This window comes from Belonocnema kinseyi, chromosome 7, assembly GCF_010883055.1.
Source record: "Belonocnema kinseyi isolate 2016_QV_RU_SX_M_011 chromosome 7, B_treatae_v1, whole genome shotgun sequence".
NCBI lineage: Eukaryota > Metazoa > Arthropoda > Insecta > Hymenoptera > Cynipidae > Belonocnema > Belonocnema kinseyi.
In genome coordinates, this window is record NC_046663.1 from 79249400 (window position 1) to 79273893 (window position 24494).

At 28.3% G+C, this 24494-nt stretch overlaps 2 protein-coding genes across 3 annotated transcripts in view; one reads left to right on the plus strand and one right to left on the minus strand.

Moving 5' to 3' along the window:
- Positions 1 to 5824, plus strand: part of LOC117177268 (protein cab-1) — a 14714-nt gene extending 8890 nt beyond the window's left edge. For both annotated transcript variants that reach the window (XM_033367860.1, XM_033367861.1), the window contains exons 5-9: positions 2843 to 3076; positions 3166 to 3232; positions 3486 to 3647; positions 3731 to 3836; positions 4094 to 5824. In XM_033367860.1, the coding sequence (XP_033223751.1) occupies positions 2843 to 3076; positions 3166 to 3232; positions 3486 to 3647; positions 3731 to 3836; positions 4094 to 4189 (665 nt within the window). In that variant the 3' untranslated portion in view covers positions 4190 to 5824. The remainder of the gene's footprint in view (positions 1 to 2842; positions 3077 to 3165; positions 3233 to 3485; positions 3648 to 3730; positions 3837 to 4093) is intronic.
- Positions 5825 to 7247: 1423 nt separating this feature from the next.
- On the minus strand, positions 7248 to 19657 carry LOC117177062 (mitochondrial carrier homolog 2-like). The gene is made up of 7 exons (XM_033367538.1): positions 19380 to 19657; positions 19187 to 19271; positions 16634 to 16796; positions 16431 to 16562; positions 16166 to 16352; positions 13491 to 13558; positions 7248 to 7733 (listed from the first exon to the last, which is right to left on the minus strand). The coding sequence occupies exons 1-7, from the start codon at positions 19491 to 19493 to the stop codon at positions 7538 to 7540; spliced, it is 945 nt and encodes a 314-aa protein (XP_033223429.1). The 5' UTR covers positions 19494 to 19657; the 3' UTR covers positions 7248 to 7537.
- Positions 19658 to 24494: the final 4837 nt, after the last annotated feature.

Consider the following 24494-nt stretch of genomic DNA (forward strand, 5'->3'; position numbering starts at 1 on the left):
TCTTTTGAAAATTAAAATTCGAAAATTTTTTCTAAAGCCTCCAGGGGACTTCGTTTTCGCACGAAAAAATTTTATGTGACCTTATTGCATCCGGACCCACAAGTAACTATTTGAAACATTTTAAGTTTTAAACCATTATAATTTTTCCATTCAAAATTACTTTTTATTTTTTAATAATTCAGATATAAAGATTTTTAATTGAAAATATTTCCATTTTGAATAATGAATTCTAGTATTTTAGAAGCTTGAATTTTTAACATTAAATTTAATTTCAAATTCAAATTGTCAAAATTTAATTGCTTCAAATTGAAAATTATTTATAGGGTGTGTAATAGTGATCAGCCAATTTGACATTCCAGCCCCCCCCCCCCATTTTAAATATTTTTTTTGTAATTTATTTTAATTATTTATTGACACTTGCCAAACTTGTCCTCTATCGGAAACTAAAGTTGGAAACATTAATCGAAACTACAGTACCGATAACGAGTATGACAACGCCTGTGTATCAATGTTTGCTTAAGTTCCTTTAATGCTAATTATATGAGAGTTAAATTTCTTATCTTAAATAGGTTGAAAGCTGTCGGCATTATAGATCAAATGAGTCAGGATGTAGTAATTTTTTCAATTTTTTAGAAGGTATTGCAAAAATAGTGAAAATTTTAATATTTTCTAAAATTTAAAATGAAATATAATTATTTTTCAATCTTCTTGTGATCATTTTAAAGGTCAATTTCTATAGAATTGCACCCACTTATCATCATTATTGTAAAAATGTTGGCTTGCACGGAGCAATATTGTTGCTCCAACTTAGTAAAATGTTTATTATATTAGATTTTTTTATATTCAAGAAAACATTGGAATTTGCACTATTTTACAATTTCTATAAAAATTAACAAAATGCCTTCATCCAAATGAAAAATAATTTTGAATACAAAATAAAAATATCGAATAACTATTTACTTGTTTAAAGTTTTTAAACACTTTAATTAGTGCTCAAATTATACTTCAAGATCTGAGATCAAAAAAATAAATATTATCAGTTTATTTTATTCTGGTTTTATTATCATTATTATTTATTAATTAGTCATTAATATTATTAATAATGTTATTAATTATATATTAATATTAAATATTATAAATGTAATTTTTTTAAGAATCTTGAGAAAATTCAAAAAGATACTTGACGATTTCAGATGTGTCGAAAAAGAATGTGAAAAATTGTTAACAAATCTTTTTTACATGATTTTACAAATATTGCGAAAAATTCCACAATTTCTTTATATCTTTTCAACTGACAATTTTGGAAATGTTTTGAAATCTTTTTAAAAATTCTCTTAAAGTCAATTTCTGAAAATCAAAAATCATTCTTAATCTTTCTAGAAATTTAGAGAAAATGTTTTCATTCTCTTAAAGCCTTTTCAAAATTCTTAAAAAGCTTATTGTTTCAAAAATTTAACCTTCTAACTATTGATAATTGACTCATTTTCTGTGATCAGTAAATTATACGACTGTATGTCAATATTCTCTTAAAATTAATTTTCGAAACAAAAATAATATTTTTTATTTTCTTAGGAATCGAAAGAAAATCTTCCATTCTCTTGAAATCTTTCAACATTCTTAAAAACTTTCTTTTTTCAAATTTTTCAAATATATACATTTAAACAATAAAGTGAATCCTCAAAAGTTTCAAATAATTTTTGTATCGTTTCCAAATTTCTAAAAATTTCATAAACTTCTCGAATTTTATTTGAAGTTTCGTAATCTCGCAAAATTTTACATTAAAATCTTCTACATTATTTTTTGAAATTTTAGGAATTGTGATGAATTTGTCCTTTTCAATTTTCTCTAGAATTCATTTTTCAAAAGGAAAATTCATAAAAAAATTCCTCAAAATCTTTTAAATTTGGTGTTGACATTTTCAAAAATTTACATTTTGTTTTCCGATTTTTTCAATCTTTTGAAGATTTCAACCGGTACTGGCAATTTTTTTTACCCTTACTATCGGTTTTTGCACTTCGTGAATTAATATATTCTAAGTTCTTGGCCATAATTTCATTTTAAGAAGTTCACAAATTATAGTGGGACAGGGAAATGTTAAGAAGAGAATTATTACCCAATATAAAAAAACTCATTTAAAATTTAAATTGTATCTTTTATCAATAATGTTTAGAAAAATTTAGAAATAAATTTTATTGGGAAATTTCAATTTTAAAAATTGATGGTAGATAAATTCGTAATCTTTTTATTAGATAAACAACTGAAAACAACCAGTAATTCATATTTACGCGCTTCGCAGCCAATTAGATTCTCGACAAGAATGTAAATAATCCAATTTGCAAAATTCTAATCTGACAATTTTCCATTTTTAATGTTTTGAAATTATCCTATTTTTTAAATTTCGTGATTCTGCAATTAAAAATAAAATTGTTCAATTTTTAACGCTCTGAATCAGAAATTACTATACCACTTCCATTCCTTTCTAATGGAATGAACTTCTGTTAAGAAAATTTTCAATTGCAAACACTTTAAACTTTAAACGCTTTTTTCAGAAATGATGCAAGTTTAATTCCTTTTCGTTTCATTCGAAATATTGTCCTTTTTTAAATTTACGTAATCTAAAATTTCTTGATTTAAAATAGTTCAACTTTTTTTTTCATTTCCAACGCTTTCATGGCAAAATGATTAATTATGTTTCAAAAATTTGTTTAATGGATTAAATTTCTTTTATTTTTTATTCTAACAAATAAAAAATCCCGGGACGTGGCCGCGTGTGTATTTACTGCTAGTATTACAATTATATTTTTAATCAAACTGAATATAGGTTTTTATTTCCCATTTTCAGTCACTGAGGATGACGATGATAATAAGAAGAAATACCCAAGTATACAACAATTTGTAGAAGAACCAAAGAAAGTCCTTTCGACGCTAGATATGAAAATGAAACAGAATGAAATCTCTCAGGAAGATAAAAATTATGAAGAAATAATTAATCTGCCTGAACCTCACAGAAGAGCGGATAACAATCCGCTGGTTTTATCCGTCGGAAGGGCAGAAAATGATGACATTTATTTCATCGGTAATATTAGTGCAGATATTTTTAGTACAATATAATGCCATAATCATAAATAATAATTTTAATTGCTTTACATTATATAATATTTTCAGCTGTTGTTGCTGGATGCAGTGCAGCTGCCATGTTTGCTTTGGTTCTAGTCAGTTTAACATGGTGCAGGTAATTAATACTTTTTAATTTGCTTTAAAATTCAATTTTACCCCATCTAATGGATTGCCAGAAAAATACAGGAAAAAGAAACTTTAGAAATTGTCAAGACAAAACTAAAATTGATTGAAGGAAATAACTTTTTTTAGGTACTATGGAACTACTTATTGGCTAAAATCTTATTCTCCTTATCTGAGTTAAAAACAACATTTCTCGAATTCCTTGAAAATATATTTATATTTAAAGTGTAATAAATAAATTTTAGAATTCAACGGGTTGCAAAAGCAGCAGCTGACATTGAATATCCAGCGTATGGAGTGACAGGTCCAAATAAAGATGTATCACCTTCCGGTGATCAGCGGCTCGCTCAGTCGGCCCAGATGTATCACTTCCAACATCAAAAGCAACAGATTATTGCTATGGAAAAGTGAGAAAATAAGATATCCAGGAATTTATAACAAAAAATTACTTATTTCTCTTTTTATTACTTTTTTTTTTGTAACATTACAGTCGAGCATCCGCGAACCGAGATCCAGGTTCTGTTTCTGAGGCAGAAAGTGATGAAGAAAATGAAGAGGGAGACTACACTGTCTATGAATGTCCGGGTCTCGCTCCAGTAAGTTCTACAACTTTCTGAATAGAAATAATTTTTATTTAATTTTAATAAGTATATTGTATTCTGTGGTCTGAAAAAAATAAGTGGAATTGGAAATTTTTAAAAATTACAAAATGCACGAACTATGAAATACGGGAAATCTCTCGGTGTAATAATATTTCTCTCCTGGCTTTATCCCGGGTTTCTCCAGGTTCAATTTAGTGAAAAAACGAATAATAGGAAATATAAAATTGAAACAAAAACGTACCTTATTCCAGACTGGTGAGATGGAGGTGAAGAATCCGCTCTTTCACGATGATCCAACTCCGGCAACGCCCATGACGCCGGCCCAAATAAAGAGAGAAGACCACTAACTTACACGTGCGTTTTAGGTAATGGTCTGAAATCTAAATCCCATCCTGGGGTTTAGCTCACTTTTACTTGTCATATCGAAGAAGATCCTTATCCATATACTGAATATATACAATTTTACCATTTATATGAAATACAACGTATATCCTAAACATAAATCACAAAGAAACAATGGAATACGATATTTCCCTCAAATATCGCTATTCCATTTGTCGGACTGATGGATGAAGATCGCAATTTTTTACCTCATATACAAGCACATACGCATACTTTTGCAACAACAAAACCACGAAAAGAACTAAACCTCTGCATTTTTCCTGGCTTTTTTATACAATGAGTAACCACAGTTTGTGTTGCATATGAAAGTAAAAGATTGTAAAACATGTTTGAGTTGGGGTTTGTTAACTCAATACATGTGTGTGACGGATTTAACAATCACACAATAATGATTTGTAAAAAAACGAATGTGAAATTGGTTTGTAATCGTAACTTTCGATTGATGTGTAATCGTTCGGTATTTTATTTGAGTGAGTCCTGCCTCGAAATTATACCTCAAGATGCTATCATGCGCTTCCGAGCGTTTCGTTGCAAATTTTGCATCGGCACATATGTAGGCCTATCGTAGAACTTAGGAAAAAAAATTTCAAACACGTATCGATGAGCTTTAGCAAGCTGAATTGATGTCCGCCCGTGGCGTCAATATAATCACAAACGTACAATTATTTCTCTCTATACCCTGGAAACAGGAATAGATCGAATGGCAAATATTTGAATCGGAGAATTTAAGAATGCTGATTTACGCTAATTGCGGCCTATTCGATTGTTAAATTTTTGGTCGCTCTTATAAATTTAATTATTTCAATCTGTCACCATACAGGGACCACTGGTTCAGACAAGTTTTTGTTTAATTATTTTTCTTTTTTGTAATCGGCCGATTAAAATGATTAAAGTTCGCGTGAATCGCAATTCAAAAATTCTCCGAATCAAATAATTTCCATTCAATCGATTTTTTTATCTAGGTACACCTCATGACAATTTTGTGTTATATACTCTTAATTTTAAATATGCATTTTAAAAGACATTCCAAAGGAGGGCCGGTTCGAGATAATAGTCCGTAAAAGTGCCAAAGAGTCAATGAATTGACTGTTCAGCGATTAGACGTTTCCTATGGCTAAGTTGCCCTTATATTTTTTATAATATCAACAGTTTATCAATCTATTAAATTATTATGGGCTCTACTGTCGAATTGGAAAATATAGGCAATCCTCTGAAATGAAAAAAGATAAAATCGTGATCAAACTTCAAATCCTTATTGAATTTTCTTTAAATTTTGCTTAGACTTGTATCGATGATGTCTATATTTTCTGATCCGATTATTAAATGGTTTGCATTTCTTGATAGTGAGATGTTCTTTCAAGTAAAAGTACAAAAATCTCTCGCTTTTGGTCAAGTATGAACTGAAGGCTTGATTAGAAATTAAGTGTTTCTCTTATTTTCCAGACTTTTATATAAATATGTTTTATTATATTTTTATCGAGATTTAATTAAAAAATTAAGATTCGAGAAGTACCTAACTTCTACAATCTGAGTACACAAATTATTGCAATGATCGACACTTTTAAATTATAATTTAAGATCATCCACATTCTTATGATAGGAAAATTAATATTCTTCTTTGAATACTCTAATTTATAAATTTCGATTTTATTAATTTTTAAAAAGTTTTTGTTTTTGTCGTTTAATTCTGAAGGTAAGAAAATTAATATTGTACAGTTTCAAACTAGTTTCAAATTAAAAGTTTTTAACATTGAACCTTTTTTTGTTGAAATTGTTGAATTTTTCACGTTTCATTTTTTTGTGAGTACAGTTTTAGTAAGAGAAGAGAGTGCCATTAAATTTAAAAAAAAACTTTTTTTGGAACATTTAACCAAAATTGTAGCTTGCCCAATTCTTGTTTACAATTGTTTAGTTGTTCACCGTGAAATAATTTCACTTACAAAACATTCACTATAACATGTTAGCTAACAGCATTACAAAAAATTTTATTCCGATATCTGAAATGAATTCGATTAATTTGAGCATTTTTATTCTGCAGTAATAAGTTCTATTCACTAAATAAGTTCAATTTTTAATAATTAAAGTTGCATTTAGAGTAAACCGGAATGCGAATTTATTTACTCCTTCCTCACCATATATCATGTTCTGTTCGGTTTCGAAATTTAATTTAAAATATCAGATTTGCCTATTTTCTATTTGCCAGTCTAGCTAAGAAGAGTTGCCTAGACCGAGGGCGCTGGTCGCTTGCTCGGTCAAGCCAGTGCGAAAGAGAATCAAAGGGCTAGAAAAAAGATAACCTTTTCAGAATTAATAACTAAGTCAAGTCAATGCTAAAGTGAATCAAATGTTCTCCTTTTTTCTTCATCGTTACTATATCTACAATTAGCGAAGGCGTATAAATCATGAAATAAGAGACAAGAAAATATCTCTTTGTCTCTTACTTTATGATATAAACGTACATTAAAAACTTAGCGCGTAAACCTTATAATTATACAAAAAACGACGCATATTTCTTGTAATTTCTTTTGGTTTCATTTTACATGTTCTCTGTGGCTTGGAAATTTTAACTGAATGTAATTTTATTGATATGCGAAAATATCAATTGAGTGCGTGTATCACAAAAAATATGTGAGCGTAGGAAAAAAATGAAAGTGAAAAGCTGAGGCAGTTTCACAGTGCACTTTGCGGACCATGTATTGTATACACGAATATAATTTTAAGTTAAATCACAATCGCTAAAATATGTTATTGTCTTGAATAACATGAATAGGCGAAATCAGCCCGAGAACAAGTTTGTGACTAACGGGTAAAAAAAGCATTGAATCTTCCGTGGCTGGCTGAATTATTTTTAAGTGCAAAAAAAAAACTCTACACGTCTTTACATACTTCGATAGAACATATTTTATGAATGAAAAAGTCTATATAGATATATATATATATATATATATGTATTGCCCTAAAATAAAAGAGAGTAGTATTATTGCAAATAAAATACAATTAAAGTTTTCATTCTGTTGGATCTCAAGTTTTTGATCCCTTTCATCATGTATTTGTAAGTATAGGTATACTTTGAAAACAAAGATCAAACATTCTATGTTGTCAAAGGGGTAAAGTTTTAAATAAATCCTTCTAAAAACATTGGCGAGTCATAACTGGTCTTAACAACACTGTACACACTTCAAAATGCAATGCACAAATAGATTTATATAATACAACAAATGCTTTAATTCATCATTTGGAATTATTCTTATGTAAGTAGGTCTCTCAATGGAATATATTTTCGAAGTTGCAGACTATTTTATACTCTTCATGTAGAAAGCGGATGTACTTATCGGGAAGGGTTTGTTATTTATGAGATTTGGCGGTTCTGTGTAGTAACGCCAGAGCAAACTACTTCCTCGTTTTAGTTGGTTCGTGGCTGATAAGTGAGCCCAGCAGTCCAGCCAATTAGTGTAAATTGGCATTTGTGGAGGAACGCCAGCTACCAGCCTGATTCAATAAAAAAATCATTAATTTTTGTATAAATCTTCAGTTTTTTGCAAGTTCCTCAAGAAAAATAACTCATTACCGACGCTTAAGGCTCCTGAAGATCATCGGTAAATCGGACTACACAAAATGGGGGGAAACGGAAAAGCCATTTTATCTAGTTTTTTGTAAGCATAATCTAAAGAATCTTCTGATTATTAGATGAAGGGGCACACTGCATACGGGCGTAAATGCCAAAACCCGAATTTTACAGGAGAACTAAAAAACTGTGAATTTCACGAAAATCATTTTGAACAAAAATATGCTTAAAAGTTTCGAGATACGGTTAGGCTTTATCGAATCATGAAATTAAACATCCTGAAAGAAGCATCCTTCTCTGAGAAAACTTTTCTCAGAGAAACAGCGTGTCCTCATAAAATCTGATTTTCATACATGAAAAGTTTCGTAACTATTTTATTTTTCAATTTAAAAAAAAGTAATTATGAGCTATTGGTTAGCTCTATTAAACTGCAAAAAGAGCAGTTTAAAAAAGATAACCATGTTTCGTATCTGTTTAATTTTTGAATTTAAGTGAAAAACAAAAAATTCTTTTGAGCTATTGGTTAGCTATATTGATTCGCAAAAATAGTGCTTTAAAAAAGATAAACATGTTTGAAAAAGCCCTGGTCAAATATCGTCGCGTATTAGAAGCTTTAATTTTAACACATAGAACGTAACTTTGGCAGCAACTATTTCTTTCCAAGAATTCGTAATTTTTTATGGGCAAACTTGAAAACCCCAGAATCGGCACGTGCTCTGAAAATCAATAATGCCGCGGTGACACCACACTATGAAGCATGGCACTTACTCCAGCAAGCAACGTGGCACTTACGCCCGTATGCACTGACTTTTTTTCCTAGGCGTACTTTCGAGTTGAACTTGACCAAAATCTTTTACAGGGAGATGAGTTAGGGGGAAACAAGTAGTATAAGCCAATAAACCGTTTTTCGAAAATTTGGCGCTTACGTCCGTATGCAGTGCGGCCCTTAAAATATAAAACAGATTTTTTCCTAAAAAAACATCCTTTACCAGGAATCTTTCTAATCTGTAGATTATGTATATAAAAAACTAGACAAAATGGATTTTCCGTTTAGCCCCAGTTTTTAAGTTTTTAATTACAGTATTTAAATTTAGCAGTAATGAAGGGTGGCAGTACAAAACTAGATAACAAGAATTTGTATCAAAAATGGGTTTATTGCATAACAAACACTGTGGTAAAAGGGTATTTCATAATGTCATTTTTCGATAGAATACATTTTTTTAATTTGTAAATAAAATGTTAGTAATCATTTTTTTTCAACCTTTTAGCATTGATATTTCTTGAAACTATTGTATATCATATATTGTAATTAATATATTGTACGTCACGTGACCGATTCATCACATGGCCTTAATTCCATTTTAATTTTCTCGGTATAGGTTAATTCTTTTGGATCAAACCTTTCTTATTCTTATAATTAGCATCTCTTAATTCAGAAGCATGTTTTCTTTTTTTTCGAAAAATTGAAAATTCGATTTTTAATCGGTATCTATATCCGATCATTTCTAGGGAGCATGCTTTTATTTTTTTATTGTAGCTGAAAAATTATTGTTTTATCGCAATCTACAGCCGAAACTGCTCGAATTTTAGTTTAATGCTATTTTTAGATTGACAACTTCTACATCAATTTTCTCGAACCTAGATGACTTTCTTACTCTAACTTTTTTTGCTTCAACATAGCAACATTTCAGCTTGGGAGTAGACTTTTTTTCATCTTTAGATAGTGATTTCGATTTTACAAAATGCTTTTCCACTTCCCTGAAAAATTCTCATTTTGTTGATTATCTAAGTCTGCACTACCATCCTTCAAATATTAGAACTCAAAGTAACTTCAGAAGTGATTGAAAATAAGTTAAAATGAACGGAAAAATTAGAACTAAGTTATATAACAAGTTAGAGGCCATCCAAAAATTACGTTACATCTTTTTTTGAGGGGAGGGCGGTTACGATCAGTTACATGGGGGGGGGGGGATGTGATACTGTCACATAATATTTCTATCACACAAAAAACCTATAGAAAATCTATACATACAAAATTATAGACTAACGTTAATATTTATGAATTACAATGAAATATTGTAATAACGTTATAAAGACTTCAATATCGGTATAATTAGATTAGTATTTTTTAATCATTCTGCAAAAAATGATACAAATAAAGACAATGGTAGAATATTTGAAAAGATTTCAAAGGATTTTAGAAGATTTCTAAATATTAAAAAGGAACTTAAAGGATTGCACCGGATTTTAAAGGGTACCCGATGATTTGAGTAATTTTAAAGGATTTTAAAAACTCTAAATTAGCTATTTTAATTTATTTTCCTGGATCTCAAAGGATTTCATAAAAATTCAAATATTTCAAGGGATTTCAAGGAATATTATCAGATTATATGTAATTTAATGGAATTTCAGGAGTATTTTAAAAGATTCCGAGGTATTTTCACGAGCTTTCAAAATTTGTAAGGCATTTCAAAATATTCAAAATATTTTCGAATATTTAAAAAAATTCCAAGGAATTTTCAAGAGACTTACAAAATTTGAAGGAATTTACGAAGATTTTAAGGGATTAACAAAATCTGCATTAGGTCTAAAGAATTTCAAAAGATTTAGAAGGATACATCAGATTTGCCGAAATTTCAGTAATTTTATGGGATTTTAAAGACTCTCAATATGGTGTTTAAATTAATTTCACAAATTCTCAAAGTATTTTATAGGACTGCAAATATCTGAATGGTTTTCAAGGAATGCCAGGGAATATCATCAGGGTTCATGTAACTTCAAGGGATTTTATAATATTTTAATGAAATCTTACATAATTTATTCACAAGAATTAAGGCATTTCAAAGTACACAAGATAATTCAGGGGATTTTCAATATATCAAGGTATACAAAGATTTTAAAGATTGTAGGATTTTGAAAAATATTTCAAGGAATTTCAATAACTTTCAAGAAATTTCAAAAGATTTTAAAAATATTAGGGCCTTTAAAAATATTCAAAGGAATTTTTTATGACTGCCAGGGATTTCGAAAAATGTCAAAGGGTTGGAAATATTATAGGGTAATTTAAAGGATTCCAAGCAATTTTCACAAGTTTAAAAAAAAGTGTAGGAATTTCAAGGAATATCATCGAATTATTTAACTTCACGGGTTTTCACGAGAGAATTGACAAGAGTAAAAATATGTAAAACCATTAGTAAAGGATTTCAATCTTTTAAATTGTTGTTAGAGATTTAAAGCTCAATGATTTGATAAAAAATGTCAGAAAATGGCATAATCTTCTTTTATATAACATTTTATTAGAGTTTTCTTATTATCATAATTGTGTTTTAAAATGTCAAGGTAAACTAGTAATTTAAAAATGATAATAAAAGGTAATGAGTAACTAAATTTTATTTAAAAAGACATGGCGGAAAGTAGAAAAAATGTGTTATGGCCCCTTACTTAACGTCTATTTTAATATTTTAGAAAAATGCTTAATTTAAAACGGATTCTTTTTTAGACTACAAGCCCATGGTAAAAAATGAGGTGGTCAAATGACCCGGCAAGACTCATGTTTAGAAGGATGCTCCTATATCAAAAAGTAACTTTAAGCACTATGCCGTTAGTTTTGAGCGGTATAAGTGAGCATGGACGAAAATTGAATTTTACACGTGTGAGTGGTAAATTACGGAAAATTAGTAGTGGTATCGGAAGTTAAGAACATTTTTTAATTCTCCGATGATTTTTGAAGCAATACAGGTAATTTATTACTGTACGGAATTTGTGTAATTCGCTTTGTATACTTATGAAGTTTCGTTATTCAGCAACGCCGTACTGCAAGTACAGGGGTGTGGAACTAAGGGTTGTAACCCTTTACTTGGACCCGTATGGTATAAAATCATTGCAAAATATACGGCATCTTTTTAAACATATTATGTAATACTTAAAAGAATGTTTTATCATTGTGCCGTCTAAAAATTATGCTTAATGTAAGTATAAATAAATAATTAACTGAATTTAAGGATTCTAATTATTATGGCTATAAGATCATTAATTCATGTACGGCAACTTATTTTTTGACATGTTAGTAAATATTATTGTTGTACCTTATAGCCGTTTATAATAAAACATTGTTAAATATTATTGCTATTTCAAATATAATGAGGGTAAATAAATAAAGAAAAAAGATGCCGTGCATTTTAATGTAGACCATTTATTACAGCTGATAAAAATGTCGATAACGTTTGTGGTTTTCCTTATGGCCATTGATTACTGTATGGCATTAACAAATTTTTCATTGCATCATTTAATAATAAATAAAAAGAATAATGCCGTTCATTTGAGATGGAACATAATATATTATATATTCAAAAACTGAAAACCATTATTGTCAGCATTCAAGTTTTTGTCAGATTTTCCCGTTAAATAAATTAATTTGTAATATGATTATAATTTTGATAGGCAAGATATGTATGGAAATTTAGAAATAAAAAGTATACTCAATTATATTAGATGATAATATCTTACGATACAGTTGTGATAACATAATTTTACCCGCGTCTGATAAAAGCTCAATATATCTATAAATATATTAGAACATATCATGTTTTCTAACTTTTATTAACTTTGATTAACTTTAACGAAGGATTTATTAAAATGAAAATACTTTTTTATCGCTTGAAATTTAAATTTATGATAGAAGTAAAAAAAATTTTGAATTAATTTTTTTATAAAAATAAACAAATGTATTCACAATCTTCATCTTAATCATGATCATCATCTGTTTCACAGTCTGTAGACTGTATATATAAAGTATAGGTTCTTCCTCGCGCCAGCGTACGAATTCATCAAGTTGCACATGTTAGATATGCGCGATCGTGGCAGTGTCGAAAAATGTCATCTATATTTATAAAATACTTTCAAAATCACTTAAGTTTGTGTTGCTTCAAATGACCAACCCCTATATTAATTAAGCGTAAGAGTCACAACCATTGGTTTCTCACCCCTGTATTTGCAAATACGTACGGCGTTGCTGAATAATGTAACTGCATAAGTATACACAGCGAATTACACAAATGCCGTACAGTAATAAATTACCCGTATTGCTTAAAAAATTATCGGAGAATTAAAAAGTTTTCTTGAATTCCGGTACTACTACTTTTGTACGGTACTAAGTTTTTTGTCATTTTTTTGAAGGATCTATCACTTGGAAGAAAGCAGTGCAAAACTAATATGCCGTAATTTACCACTAACACGTGTAAAATTCAATTATCGCCTGTGCTCACCTGTACCGCTTAAAACTGACGGCATAGAGCTTAAAGTTACTTTTTGATATAGGAGCATCCTTCTAAACATGAATCTTGCTGGTTCATTTGACCACCTCATTTTTTACCATGAACTTTTAAGTCTATTTTCACAGCCTTGGAAAAAAATAATGAGAAAAGGTTTTGAAATTGAGGCACACAGTATTTATCTCCTGTTTTAATTCTTTTTACATAAAATTAGAAAAAGTTTATTTTCTGAAGATATATCTTACATAACAATGTTATGATTATATCTAAACATAATTTACTTCAAGTCAATTTTTAATGCACACCTACTTTACTTATTTTTCAAGTCTAACGTGTAAGTTAACATTATCGTGAAAATTAGATAATGTTTATACAAATAAGACAATAATTAAGATTTCAAATATTACTTACCCACAATTATTAACCGCCATGCAATGAGAGACAACCAAAAATGGATACGTGACTGTGGTGGCGAGGAACTGCGGAACAGAATTCAATAATACCTATATTGAACTAACGGATTTTTTTTTGAGCAATTTTATTTCCCGTCAAATAGAAATAAATATCATCATTACATACATTAAAGCAGTTTAATATCAAATATAAATTTTTTAAATCATTTTCATTTTGTAAAGCTTGTAATATGTCAATAGGACTAAGATACGGAAAATTTTATTCACTGGAAAAAAACCCAAAAGTGCCGAATTTGAATCAGAAACCAGAATTTTGTTATGGTCGCAAATATATTGATACCAAAATATAATTTTTAAACTGTAATGCTTAACTCCATTCAAAATATTTGGTTCCTTCAATTTTGAGATTAATCATACATGAAAAGAACAAAACGCTTACCTTAAAAAATCACACACAGTTCTATTGTGCTATTTTATTATTTTGAATTGTTTTTTGGATGAGAAAAATATTTTAAAAAGAATGAAAATAAACCTAGTTAACTTTTTTCTATATAAAATAAAATTAAGGTTTTTAGGCCATTTTCTAGGTTCAACGAGTTTTTACAAATAATGAGAAAAGCAGCCTTAGACACTGAATGACTGAAACAATAACTTTATTTGTTAACGAATATTATTAAATTTAAAGTAAAAATAATTTTTCAACAATAGTCAGTCAGCTTCAAGGATTCTCAATCTGGGTTTCACATATTTCATTCTGAACTGTTAAATTTATCAACTTGGATTATTTTCAAATAATAGAAGTTTGTGATTTACCTTAATCTTGAACTTAAGGAACATTAATTTTGAAAATTTTAAACTTAAAAATACTGAAAACTTAAGGCTTTAAAGAGACTGTTTAATTTGTATATGAAATTATAAATTTTTTAATAATTCAAACTTAACAGCCGAAAATTCTCTCGAACCAATGAAAATAGGGCGACTTTCTTAAAATAGGGAAATAATAGGGGGCTAAATTCTTTCGAATAAAATTAATATAGATACAATATTAAATTCAACATAAAACGCAATAAATTTTTAAGATTTCAAGTCGAAATATTATCGAAATATTTTCAACAATGTAATTGAATTTTCAACTGAAAAATACGAATTTTCAACTCAAAGAGGAATTTTTAATAAAACAGTTGAATTTTCAACCTACAAAGATTAATTTTTAAGCAAAAAAGAATTTAAAAAAAACAGCAGTTGAATTATCAACCTAAAAAGTATAATTTTCAACAAAAAAGCATAATTTTCAACAAATAAATATGAATTATCAAACAAATATTTAATGTTAGAAAAAAATTAATTTTTTATCAAATAATTGCATTTACAACCAAACATTGGAACTTTCATTCAAAAGAGACGAATTTTCAATCAAATATTTTCAAGCAAAAAGTTTTTAACAAATATATCGTTTTCAAACAAGAAAGATAAGTTTTTAACCAAACAGTTGAATTTTCAACAATAAAAAATAATTTAGAACCAAACGGTTGCATTTCGATGAAATACTTCAAACTTCCAATCAAAAAAGATAAATTCTCCAAAAAAATATATCAATTTTTAACCAAATAGTTCAATTTTCATCCCAAAAAGACGATTTTTGTAGCAGTCAAATTTTTCTAGCCAAAAAGGCTAATGTTCAACAAAAAAGTTAGATTTTCGTCCAAAAAATAATTGAATTTTCAACCAAATGGTCGAATATCCAGCCTGAAAAGTTGAATCTTCAAGAAATAGATTGTTTTCAATCAAGAAAGATAAACTTTTAACGAAATAGTTGAATAAATTTTCAACATCCAAAATTTCTGTAAAACCAAACAGTTGCATTTACAATCAAAGAGACGGACTTTAAATAAGAGGAGACGAATTTTCAAGCAAAAATAAGATCAATTTTTAATTAAAAAGTTCAATTTTCATGTCAAAAAGACGAATTTTTTAGAAGACAGTCTAATTTTCAACCATGAAAGATCAATTTTCAACCCAATAAGGTGACTTTTCTGCCACAAAGAGGAATTTTCAATCTAAAAGGATGAGTTTTCCATCCAAAATGGCTAATATCAACTAATCAGTTAAATTCCTGAAAAAAATATGAGTTTTTAACAAAACAGTTCAATGTTTAACCAAAAAGAATCGCATTTAAGCAAAAAAATGAAAAAGGGAAAGTTTCTTGAAAACAGGGGGAAAAAAGAGAAATTGTTTAAGAAAGGTGGAGAGGATGGAATATGAAAAAGAGTGTGAAAACTGTAATTGAATTTGAAATTAATCAATTTGAAACATTTTTGAGTTGAAAATGACCATCTCTTAAAGCTTGCAACTTGAAAAAGTTTAATCTTTTTTTAATACGGATTTATGAAATTCGAAATTTTCTAATTTTAAACGCTATTAATTAAAAAAAATTTCCAAGTATGAAGCTCTAATGCAAATTATTTCATTTTTAATTTTTTCTAGTTTTGAACTTTAATTTTAAAAGTATCATTCTGTTTAAAAATGAAGTTAGGTATAGCGAACTTCAGAGAAAAATGGAAGAGTCGACTAGTCGCTTTTTTTCCAAACGTCGCAAAAATTGGCAGTTTTTAAAGACGATCGACAAAAGTAAAGTCAGTAAGTTTATATTGATTAGTTTAAAAATAAACTTACAGTCATCGTCGATGCAGTGAAACTTTTCATTTCTCGATCCGTTATTACGTATTTGTTGATAGCGTAAGTGGAGGAACTGACTATTACTAAAGTTGCCGCATTTGCAATGAGACGTGGCATGAGCCCTGCAAAATATCCCGAGATACCATTCTCTTTGTAAATCTCTACAAGAGATTGTATTAAACCACTGAAAAAACGGAAATGTTTAATCATCGAAGGTGGATTCGAATTCAAAAATATTATGTTTTATATAAACGTTGCTCACCTGTATTTTATTTCACCGCCAACAAATTGAGCCATCATTCGCAGTGAAATAACGTCTAGAGGATGACTAATAATAATTCCTACAACCCTACTAACTAAATCTCTTAGGAAGTCTTGAATATACTTCTCAGCACTGAAAAAATTAACCTCCTTAGTTTTCTATATCACGCTCTTTAAAGTAATCTACAAGCGACAAATGTTTACCTTTCTTCTTCATCTTCAGGCTCTATTCGTGGTCTAGGATATTTAGATTCAATATATTCTGCAGTTTTTTCACATACAACAGCACTGACTGTATATGAGCAAAGTTTAGGCACAAGGCCTCGATAACAACCGGTGAATCCATCGACACCTTTTATGTATTTGACTGGAAAATTTTCAAAACATTTTAAGTTACCCATCATTAGTTAAAGAAATTTATAAACAGTCTGCTTAAAATCCTGATCATTTGTTACTGATGTAGACAGAAAAATGGGAAATTAACAAATAATTTTTTTATAAATTTTAATTTATTGCTTTCAGAGCTACGGCAATCCAATTTACTTGAAAAAACTGACTTTGAAGGTGAATTTAACTTTTAGGGTAAAGGTGAATTTGAACGAATTAAGGATAAATTCATAAGACTTCAAAACAATTCACGTTAAATTCAAAATAATGCATAAGCATTACAATTTTTTGTATCTAAAAAATTCCATTGATTTCAATAAAATTGAAGTGAATTTAACGGAATTTAAGAGAAATGAGAAGAACTCGATGAAATTCACAAAAATTCAAGGTGAATTTGAAAAAAAAAAACCAAGTGAATTGAAAACAATTTTAAAATATGCAAAAGTTGATTGAATTTAATAAGTTTTAAATAAGATTAGAAAAATTCAAGGAAATTCAAAAGAATTTTATGAAATGTCTAAGAATCCAGGGTGAGTTTAAAAGTGTTAAGATAAATTAAATAATTATGTAATCCATTGCAATAGGTAGAATTGAGCAGATTTTGACACATTCATGTCAATCAAAAAATTTACCAAATTCAGAGTGAATTTCAAATGAATTCAAATGAACTGCAACACATTTTTTTTAATCTTTGGAATCTTACAAAATCTCTTACTTCTTGTGAATACATTCTTTGAAATTCTTAAAAATATTATTATTAATATATCCTAGAATATCCTTTCAAATTCCCTGAAACTTTTTAAAAATCTTGAAAGTTCCTTGAAATCTTTTCAAATACTCTCAAATATTTAAAATACTTTTAAATCCCATTAAATTTCTTAAATCAATTGAAAATTCATTACAATTTTTTTAAATACACTAAAATATTCTAAAAGATTTTGAAATCTCTTAACATTTTTGAAAGCTCGCAGTTTTTGAAATTTATTAAAAACACACGATATTTCAAATTCTTTAAAATCAGTTGATATTGTTTAAGAGCTCTTGAAAATTATTTTGAATATTTAAAAATGTCCTAAAACTTTTTAAGTTATTGAAATAATTTGAAAATTCCTTTGATTTTTTTTAAATATACTAAAACATTTATAATTATTGTAAATCTTTTGAAATTCCTTAAAACTTTTTAGTGCCCTCGAAAATCATTGGAATTTAAAAAAATCTACCACATATTTTAAAATAAATTCAAATTATTGAACTATATTAAAAATGCACGATATTTCAAATCCTTTAAAACATTTAAAAATCACTTCTGTTTTTTTAGAGCTCTTGAAACATCCTTTGAATATTAATTAAAAATACCTTAAAATTATTGAAATCAATAAAAAATTCCTTGGAATCTTTTAAAATATACAATTAAGCTTACATCAACAATGAATAAAGAAAAAATAACTTTTTTCTATGATTAAATGGCGGATTACATTTTTTGTAGAAAGTGTTATTAAAAATTACGCAAGTTGTTACTTAGTGCCTCATAAAGTTTTTAAATCACTGCTATTGTGTTTTAAAATAAGTTAAGGAAAAAACCGTCGCTTTTGTTTGTAAAGATTATAAATCTTATTTTTTGTAAAAAAAAATGTTTATAAGAATCACATAAATTATTTTAAAATTAATTTCGATTGTTAATCATCGAAGGAAATGTCATTCTATCAATAATTGACGCAAATTTTTTACGAGAAAACAGCTGGTTGGGACATTTGTATAATGAAAATTTTATTAATAATCTATATTATTTATTGCTAATAAAGTTTGAAGTATATGAATGCCTTTGCAAACAATTTAGAATCAATTTTTGGCAGGAAAATCAATTTAGCTACGAGAAAAACACATTTATTGAGAATTTCTTTATACAAATGTTTATAAAAACAATAAATGTAACTTTCGCCAATTTTTCGTTACTAATCATGATTCTTACGAAAAATATTATCAACTAATATTAAATAATTTTTTCTATATGAGAAAAACACACTAGTAAGAATTTGTTTACATAAATTGCTTATAATAATCAAATTAAACATTAAAATAATAATTAAATTAAACACTACTACATTTGCAAAAAAAAAAACAAATATTTTTAATCAGTTCAGAAATACGAACTACGGTTTAATAATACTAAAATCTCAACTATGACTTCTTTCATTTGCAATAAACTAATGTAGATAAGTAAATATATCAGGCTATTTTAAAATGTAAATAAATTTTTGATTGAGAAAGGAAAATCAAATAAAATATAACATAAAATGAGAAATTACCTGTTTCAGAGAACTCGGTAAAGATTAAATACCTGCATTCCATAAAGTATTAAAAAAGACTTACTGTACTTATAGACATTTGGTAAAGCTAGTGCAGGCCTTCCGAAAATTGTTCTCGTCGCATAGGGCGCAATAGGTTCATGTCCAATCTATAAAGCAAACTTGTATTTATAATATAAAACGACAAATATGAAAGAGACGTATAGAGAACATAACCTCTAAAATTGACATTTTGATTAAAAAATCAATGACCTTACCTGAATTAAAACTTTAGCATATTCAATGGGATGAGAAACAGCATTTACTGCCACACGACACGCTGTTCCCGACCATAAAGATTCCTCTTTTCTAGAAACCATATTTTCACCCATTCAACCCCTTCGACTCCCTAGGCATGTAAATTGGGTAAACTACTCAAGCAACTAACGTCAAAGATATTTTGCTAACGTACATGAAGCTCAATCAAACTATAGTGATCAAGGAACATAATCCTATATATAAGAACTCGTAATTAAAAATGCAAGTAAACTTCTGTATGAATGCGTGTGAAAATAGCAACTGATAGCAACTTGAAGATCACGAATGGTCGCTGTCAGTCATCGATTTATTTATATCGATGCATAAAAAATGGATAGTACTTATTTATTTATTCAATTGTAGAATATAGTACACTTGGCGGACTTTTCTAATAAAATATAGGAGTTATATTTAGTAAAGTGATGAATATTATTAATAATTGCAAAATTAAAATTTAAACGGAATTTTTGTACACATGCTTGTATTTTAATTTTGTAGCTTACAAGATTCAAATATGGCGCGAAATTGAGGTAGTGATTATTATTAGTTCACTCAGTGAACCATTCTACTATTAAAAACATCCGGATTTTAAAATAAGTTGAAAAAAAAGATCTGTCAAATAGTAAATTCAATGCAGAAGATATTTGTTGAAAAAAATGCTTTTACTTGTTTTGCTTTGTAAATGGAAATGTTTTTTTTTTATAAATCTTGATTGGGGATCAATGAAACATTTCTCCACAGCAGAAACGTCCACGGGGCCTAAAATGTTAAAAATTTAGGTCTACACAACTTTTGTTTGTCCCCCTCCCAACATCTCTACTTACAATAAGAAGACAAAACACATTTTTTAAATTTGGTCGTTATTCCCTAAAAACAGGGAAAATAAAGAGATTTTCAAAATAGATGAATTTTCAACAAAACAGTTAAATCCTGAAACAAAACAGATTCATTTTAAAAAAACCACAGTTGCATGTTTAACAAAAAAAGATTAAATTTCTACCAAAAGACATCAGTTTTTAAATAAAGAAGACGAATTTTCAACAAAATTCTTGAATTCTTAAGAAAATAGTTACATTTTCAACAAAGAGACATGATTTTTTGACCAGATTATTAAATGTTTAACTAAAACGTATCAGTTTTTGACTAGAAGAGATGAATTTTCAACAAAATAGTTGATTCCTCAAATTGTACTGATTGTACTGATTCCCCAAAATTGTACTGATTTATCAGCAAACAATAGCTGATTTATAACTAGAATTTATAACTCATTGATAGTAAATTTTGTAACAAAATCGTATTTTCTACTCGAAAAAAAAATGAATTAACGCTAAAAATGTTAATTCTGAAACAAATAGTTGTTGTAATAACCAAACAAAGGAATTTTATACAAAGAAGAATATTTCACTGAAAAATTGTACGTAATTATTAACAAACCAAAAAACAAACTTTCAACAAATTTGTTGAATCTTCAACGAAATCTATTATTTTTCAACTAAACGAATGCATTTGTATTCGAAAAAGTTGAATTTTTAACATAACCATTGTGTTTTCAACCAATAATGATGACTGTTTAGCAAAATTCTTAAATTTAAACAATGAACAATGATCTTTCAAAGAAACATAGATAGTATTTCTCATTGGGTTCTATTAATCCTGTCTAGATTTAATTGAAGAACGAGATATGGCGAAAACAGAGGAAAAGGGGAAAGAATGTGGCGAAGCCTACGATAAATGGATAGGAATTTGACTTTTTTGTACTTAGTTGCATTTTAGACCCTGTAATAGCGGAGTGATGATACATGTCTCTATTAATATTAATTTATATTTTATTATAGTAAGATTAATATTAACATTGATATCATATTAATATTAATACATACTAATACATAATTAAATGTTTAAACTCAATACTCAAATGAATTTTTTAATATTTTAAATTTTCCCGCTTCAGTATTTATAAGCTTTGAAAGTTAAGCCCGTGAAGTTGGCACCCCAACTCTAAAATATCAGATTTTTTATATGGAATCGTTTGATGGTCGTTTGGTGGTGTTTGGTGGTCAAAATTGAAAAAGTTATTGATTTTTCAAATTCGGGGTGCCAACTTCACGGTGGCACAGCACTTTTTAATATTTCCAAAAAATTCTTTTTGGTATCGTTTGGTGGTCGTTTGGTGGTGTTTGGTAGTCGACCGTGAACGTTTGGTGGTCAAAATAAAAAAAGTTATCAAGTTTTCAAAATTTTTGCGTCAACTTCTGTTAGCACCCCACTTCAATTTTCTTTTTTAATTCCTTATAACATCGTTTGGTGGTCGTTTGTTGGTGTTTGGTAGTGATTTCTGATCGTTTGGTGGTCGAAATTACAGGATATATCGGATCTTTTTTAGAAAATACATGTGGCCCGTGATGGGACTCTGCGCATGCTTATGCGCATGTGTTATTGGTGCGAAATTCGAATTTGAAAATGCTCTTTTTCAATGTGAACGCTGTTTGGCAAGTATAATTGTACATAATTGTAGTTTTTAAGTTTTCGAACATTATAGGTTTTATTATTTTTGAAATCTGAACTCTCTTATTATTTTATATTTTAAGTTTTTCGACTTTTAATTACAAGGTAATCTTTAGAAATTGACTCAAAGTCCTAATCCGGAAACTTCATTAAGGCAATGTACATTGAAATAAGTTCCTTTACTGTAAACTAAATCAAACAATACTTAAAAAGACAACAGTAACAGAACCATAATTCAGTATCAATTTGAAAAAAAAATTAAGAATTTTTATCCTTCAAGAATGAAATATATATTTTTTCAATGGATTATAGCACTCAAAAAAGATTTTTAAGTCTTAAACAGAATATATAATATATGAACTTTTTCAGAAATACACTTACACAAACTTTTTCGAACCAATATTTATATTACCGCAGAAAAAAAACGGATTTCAGATAAATATTTATTAAGAACACGAAATTTTGAAACTGCATGTCCTAAAAATATTACATAGAAGAAAACTTCTGAAAAATTCTCTCTTGCCTTATCAACTCGTTTACTCAAAATGTGACTTTCCTCTTCTAGCTGTAGGTACATAATTCCACATGATAGTGTAGAATTCTTCAAGAAATCTTCAAATAAAAATTTAAAGTACTCTTTATGTGTTTTTTAGATGAAGAGAATTTGTCTGAATTTGGAATTATTGTCAAAATTTTCAGAATGCCCTCAAAAAAATACAAACAAAATTTAAAGATTAATATTATTTACCATCCAGGAATTTCAGTGCATAGCTAATTCTTCGGTCTTAATTTCTGTCACTATTCTTTAATAACCTTTTATAAAATTTAGAGGAACTTAGCATAAACGAAACAAGCCACATAAAAAAATAATGAGACAAAAGGTGTTCAACCAAAAAAGAACTACAAATTTATTTTGAATACTTGTTTGATAGGATGCGTGGTTTTTGTTTTATACGTAAAAAACCAAAATAAAAATTAAACGATTCCATTTTTGAACAAACGACACAAACTATGAAAAAAATGGATTGACAAATGTTGTTCATCCAAAAAAGGGTTAAAAATTTGTAATGAATAATATTTTGATAGGACACGTAGAAAAATTAAATCACATTAAAAATTAATATTAATTATCAATAAATAATTAATGAAATAATATTATTAATCTTAAAAATACCATTAAAAATAAGAAAATAAGATTTTTTGGAAAACGAAACAAGGTATTGAAAAAAATTAATAGAACAAATTTGTTCACCCAAAAACGATCTACAAGTTTTGTATAAATAATTTCGAAACAGAAGAAGTAGATTTTCTTTCAATTTTCGAAAAACAAGATTAAAAAATATTTATAAAAACAAAGCAATAAAAATACTTATGTTTCATACTAATGAATATTATGAATTTTAATATTAGAAATTGATTGAAATGATACGTTTTTGGAGTTTGAGAATAAACAATGCCAATGCATATTATGAATTTTAATAATATAAATTGATTGAAATGATATGTTTTTGAAGGTAGCTGAGAATAAAATGTATTGCAAAAGGTGGACAAATGTGGGAAAAATACAAAGACCGAGCGCGATACTGAATTGATACTTTATTATAGTTCTGTTACAGTTGTCTTTTTAAGTATTGCTTGATTTAGTTTACAGTAAAGGAACTTATTTTAATGTAATTAAAAGTCGAAAAACTTAAAATATAAATTAATAAGAGAGTTCAGATTTCAAAAATAATAAAACTTATAATGTTCGAAAACTTAAAAACTACAATTATGTACAATTATACTTGTCAAACAGCGTTCACATTGAAAAAGAGGATTTTCAAATTCAAATTTCGCATCAATCACACATGCGCATAAGCATGCGCAGAGTCCCATCACGGGCCACATGTATTTTCTAAAAGATCCGATATGTCCTGTAATTTCGACCACCAAACGTTCAGAAATCACTACCAAACACCAACAAACGACCACCAAACGATGTTATAAGGAATTAAAAAAGAAAATTGAAGTGGGGTGCTAACGGAAGTTGACGCACCAATTTTGAAAACTCGTTAACTTTTTTTTATTTTGCCAACCAAACGTTCACGGTCGACTACCAAACACTACCAAACGACCACCAAACGATACCAAAAAGAATTTTTTGAAAATATTAAAAAGCGCTGTGCCACCGTGAAGTTGGCACCCCCAATTTGAAAAATCAATAACTTTTTCAATTTTGACCACCAAACCTTCAAAGTTGACCACCAAACACCACCAAATGACCACCAAACGATTCCATATAAAAAAATCTGATATTTTAGAGTTGGGGTGCCAACTTCACGGGCTTTTGAAAGTTTTAAGTGTTTGAAATGTTTCCAAAATTCAAAGTTTCATGAAACTTTACAACCTAATCTTGTTTGAAGTTTGAACGGTTTAAAGTTTGAATACGCAAACCGGAAGTAAGGCCTAACGAACTTTCCAGCCTATCAGCGTACTCACCCTGGACAATTTTTCAAGAACAAAGAAAAATTGAGTGTCTGATCTAGGTGTGAACTAGTTCTGGGTTTCAACGGCGCGGCGCGAACGAAGTG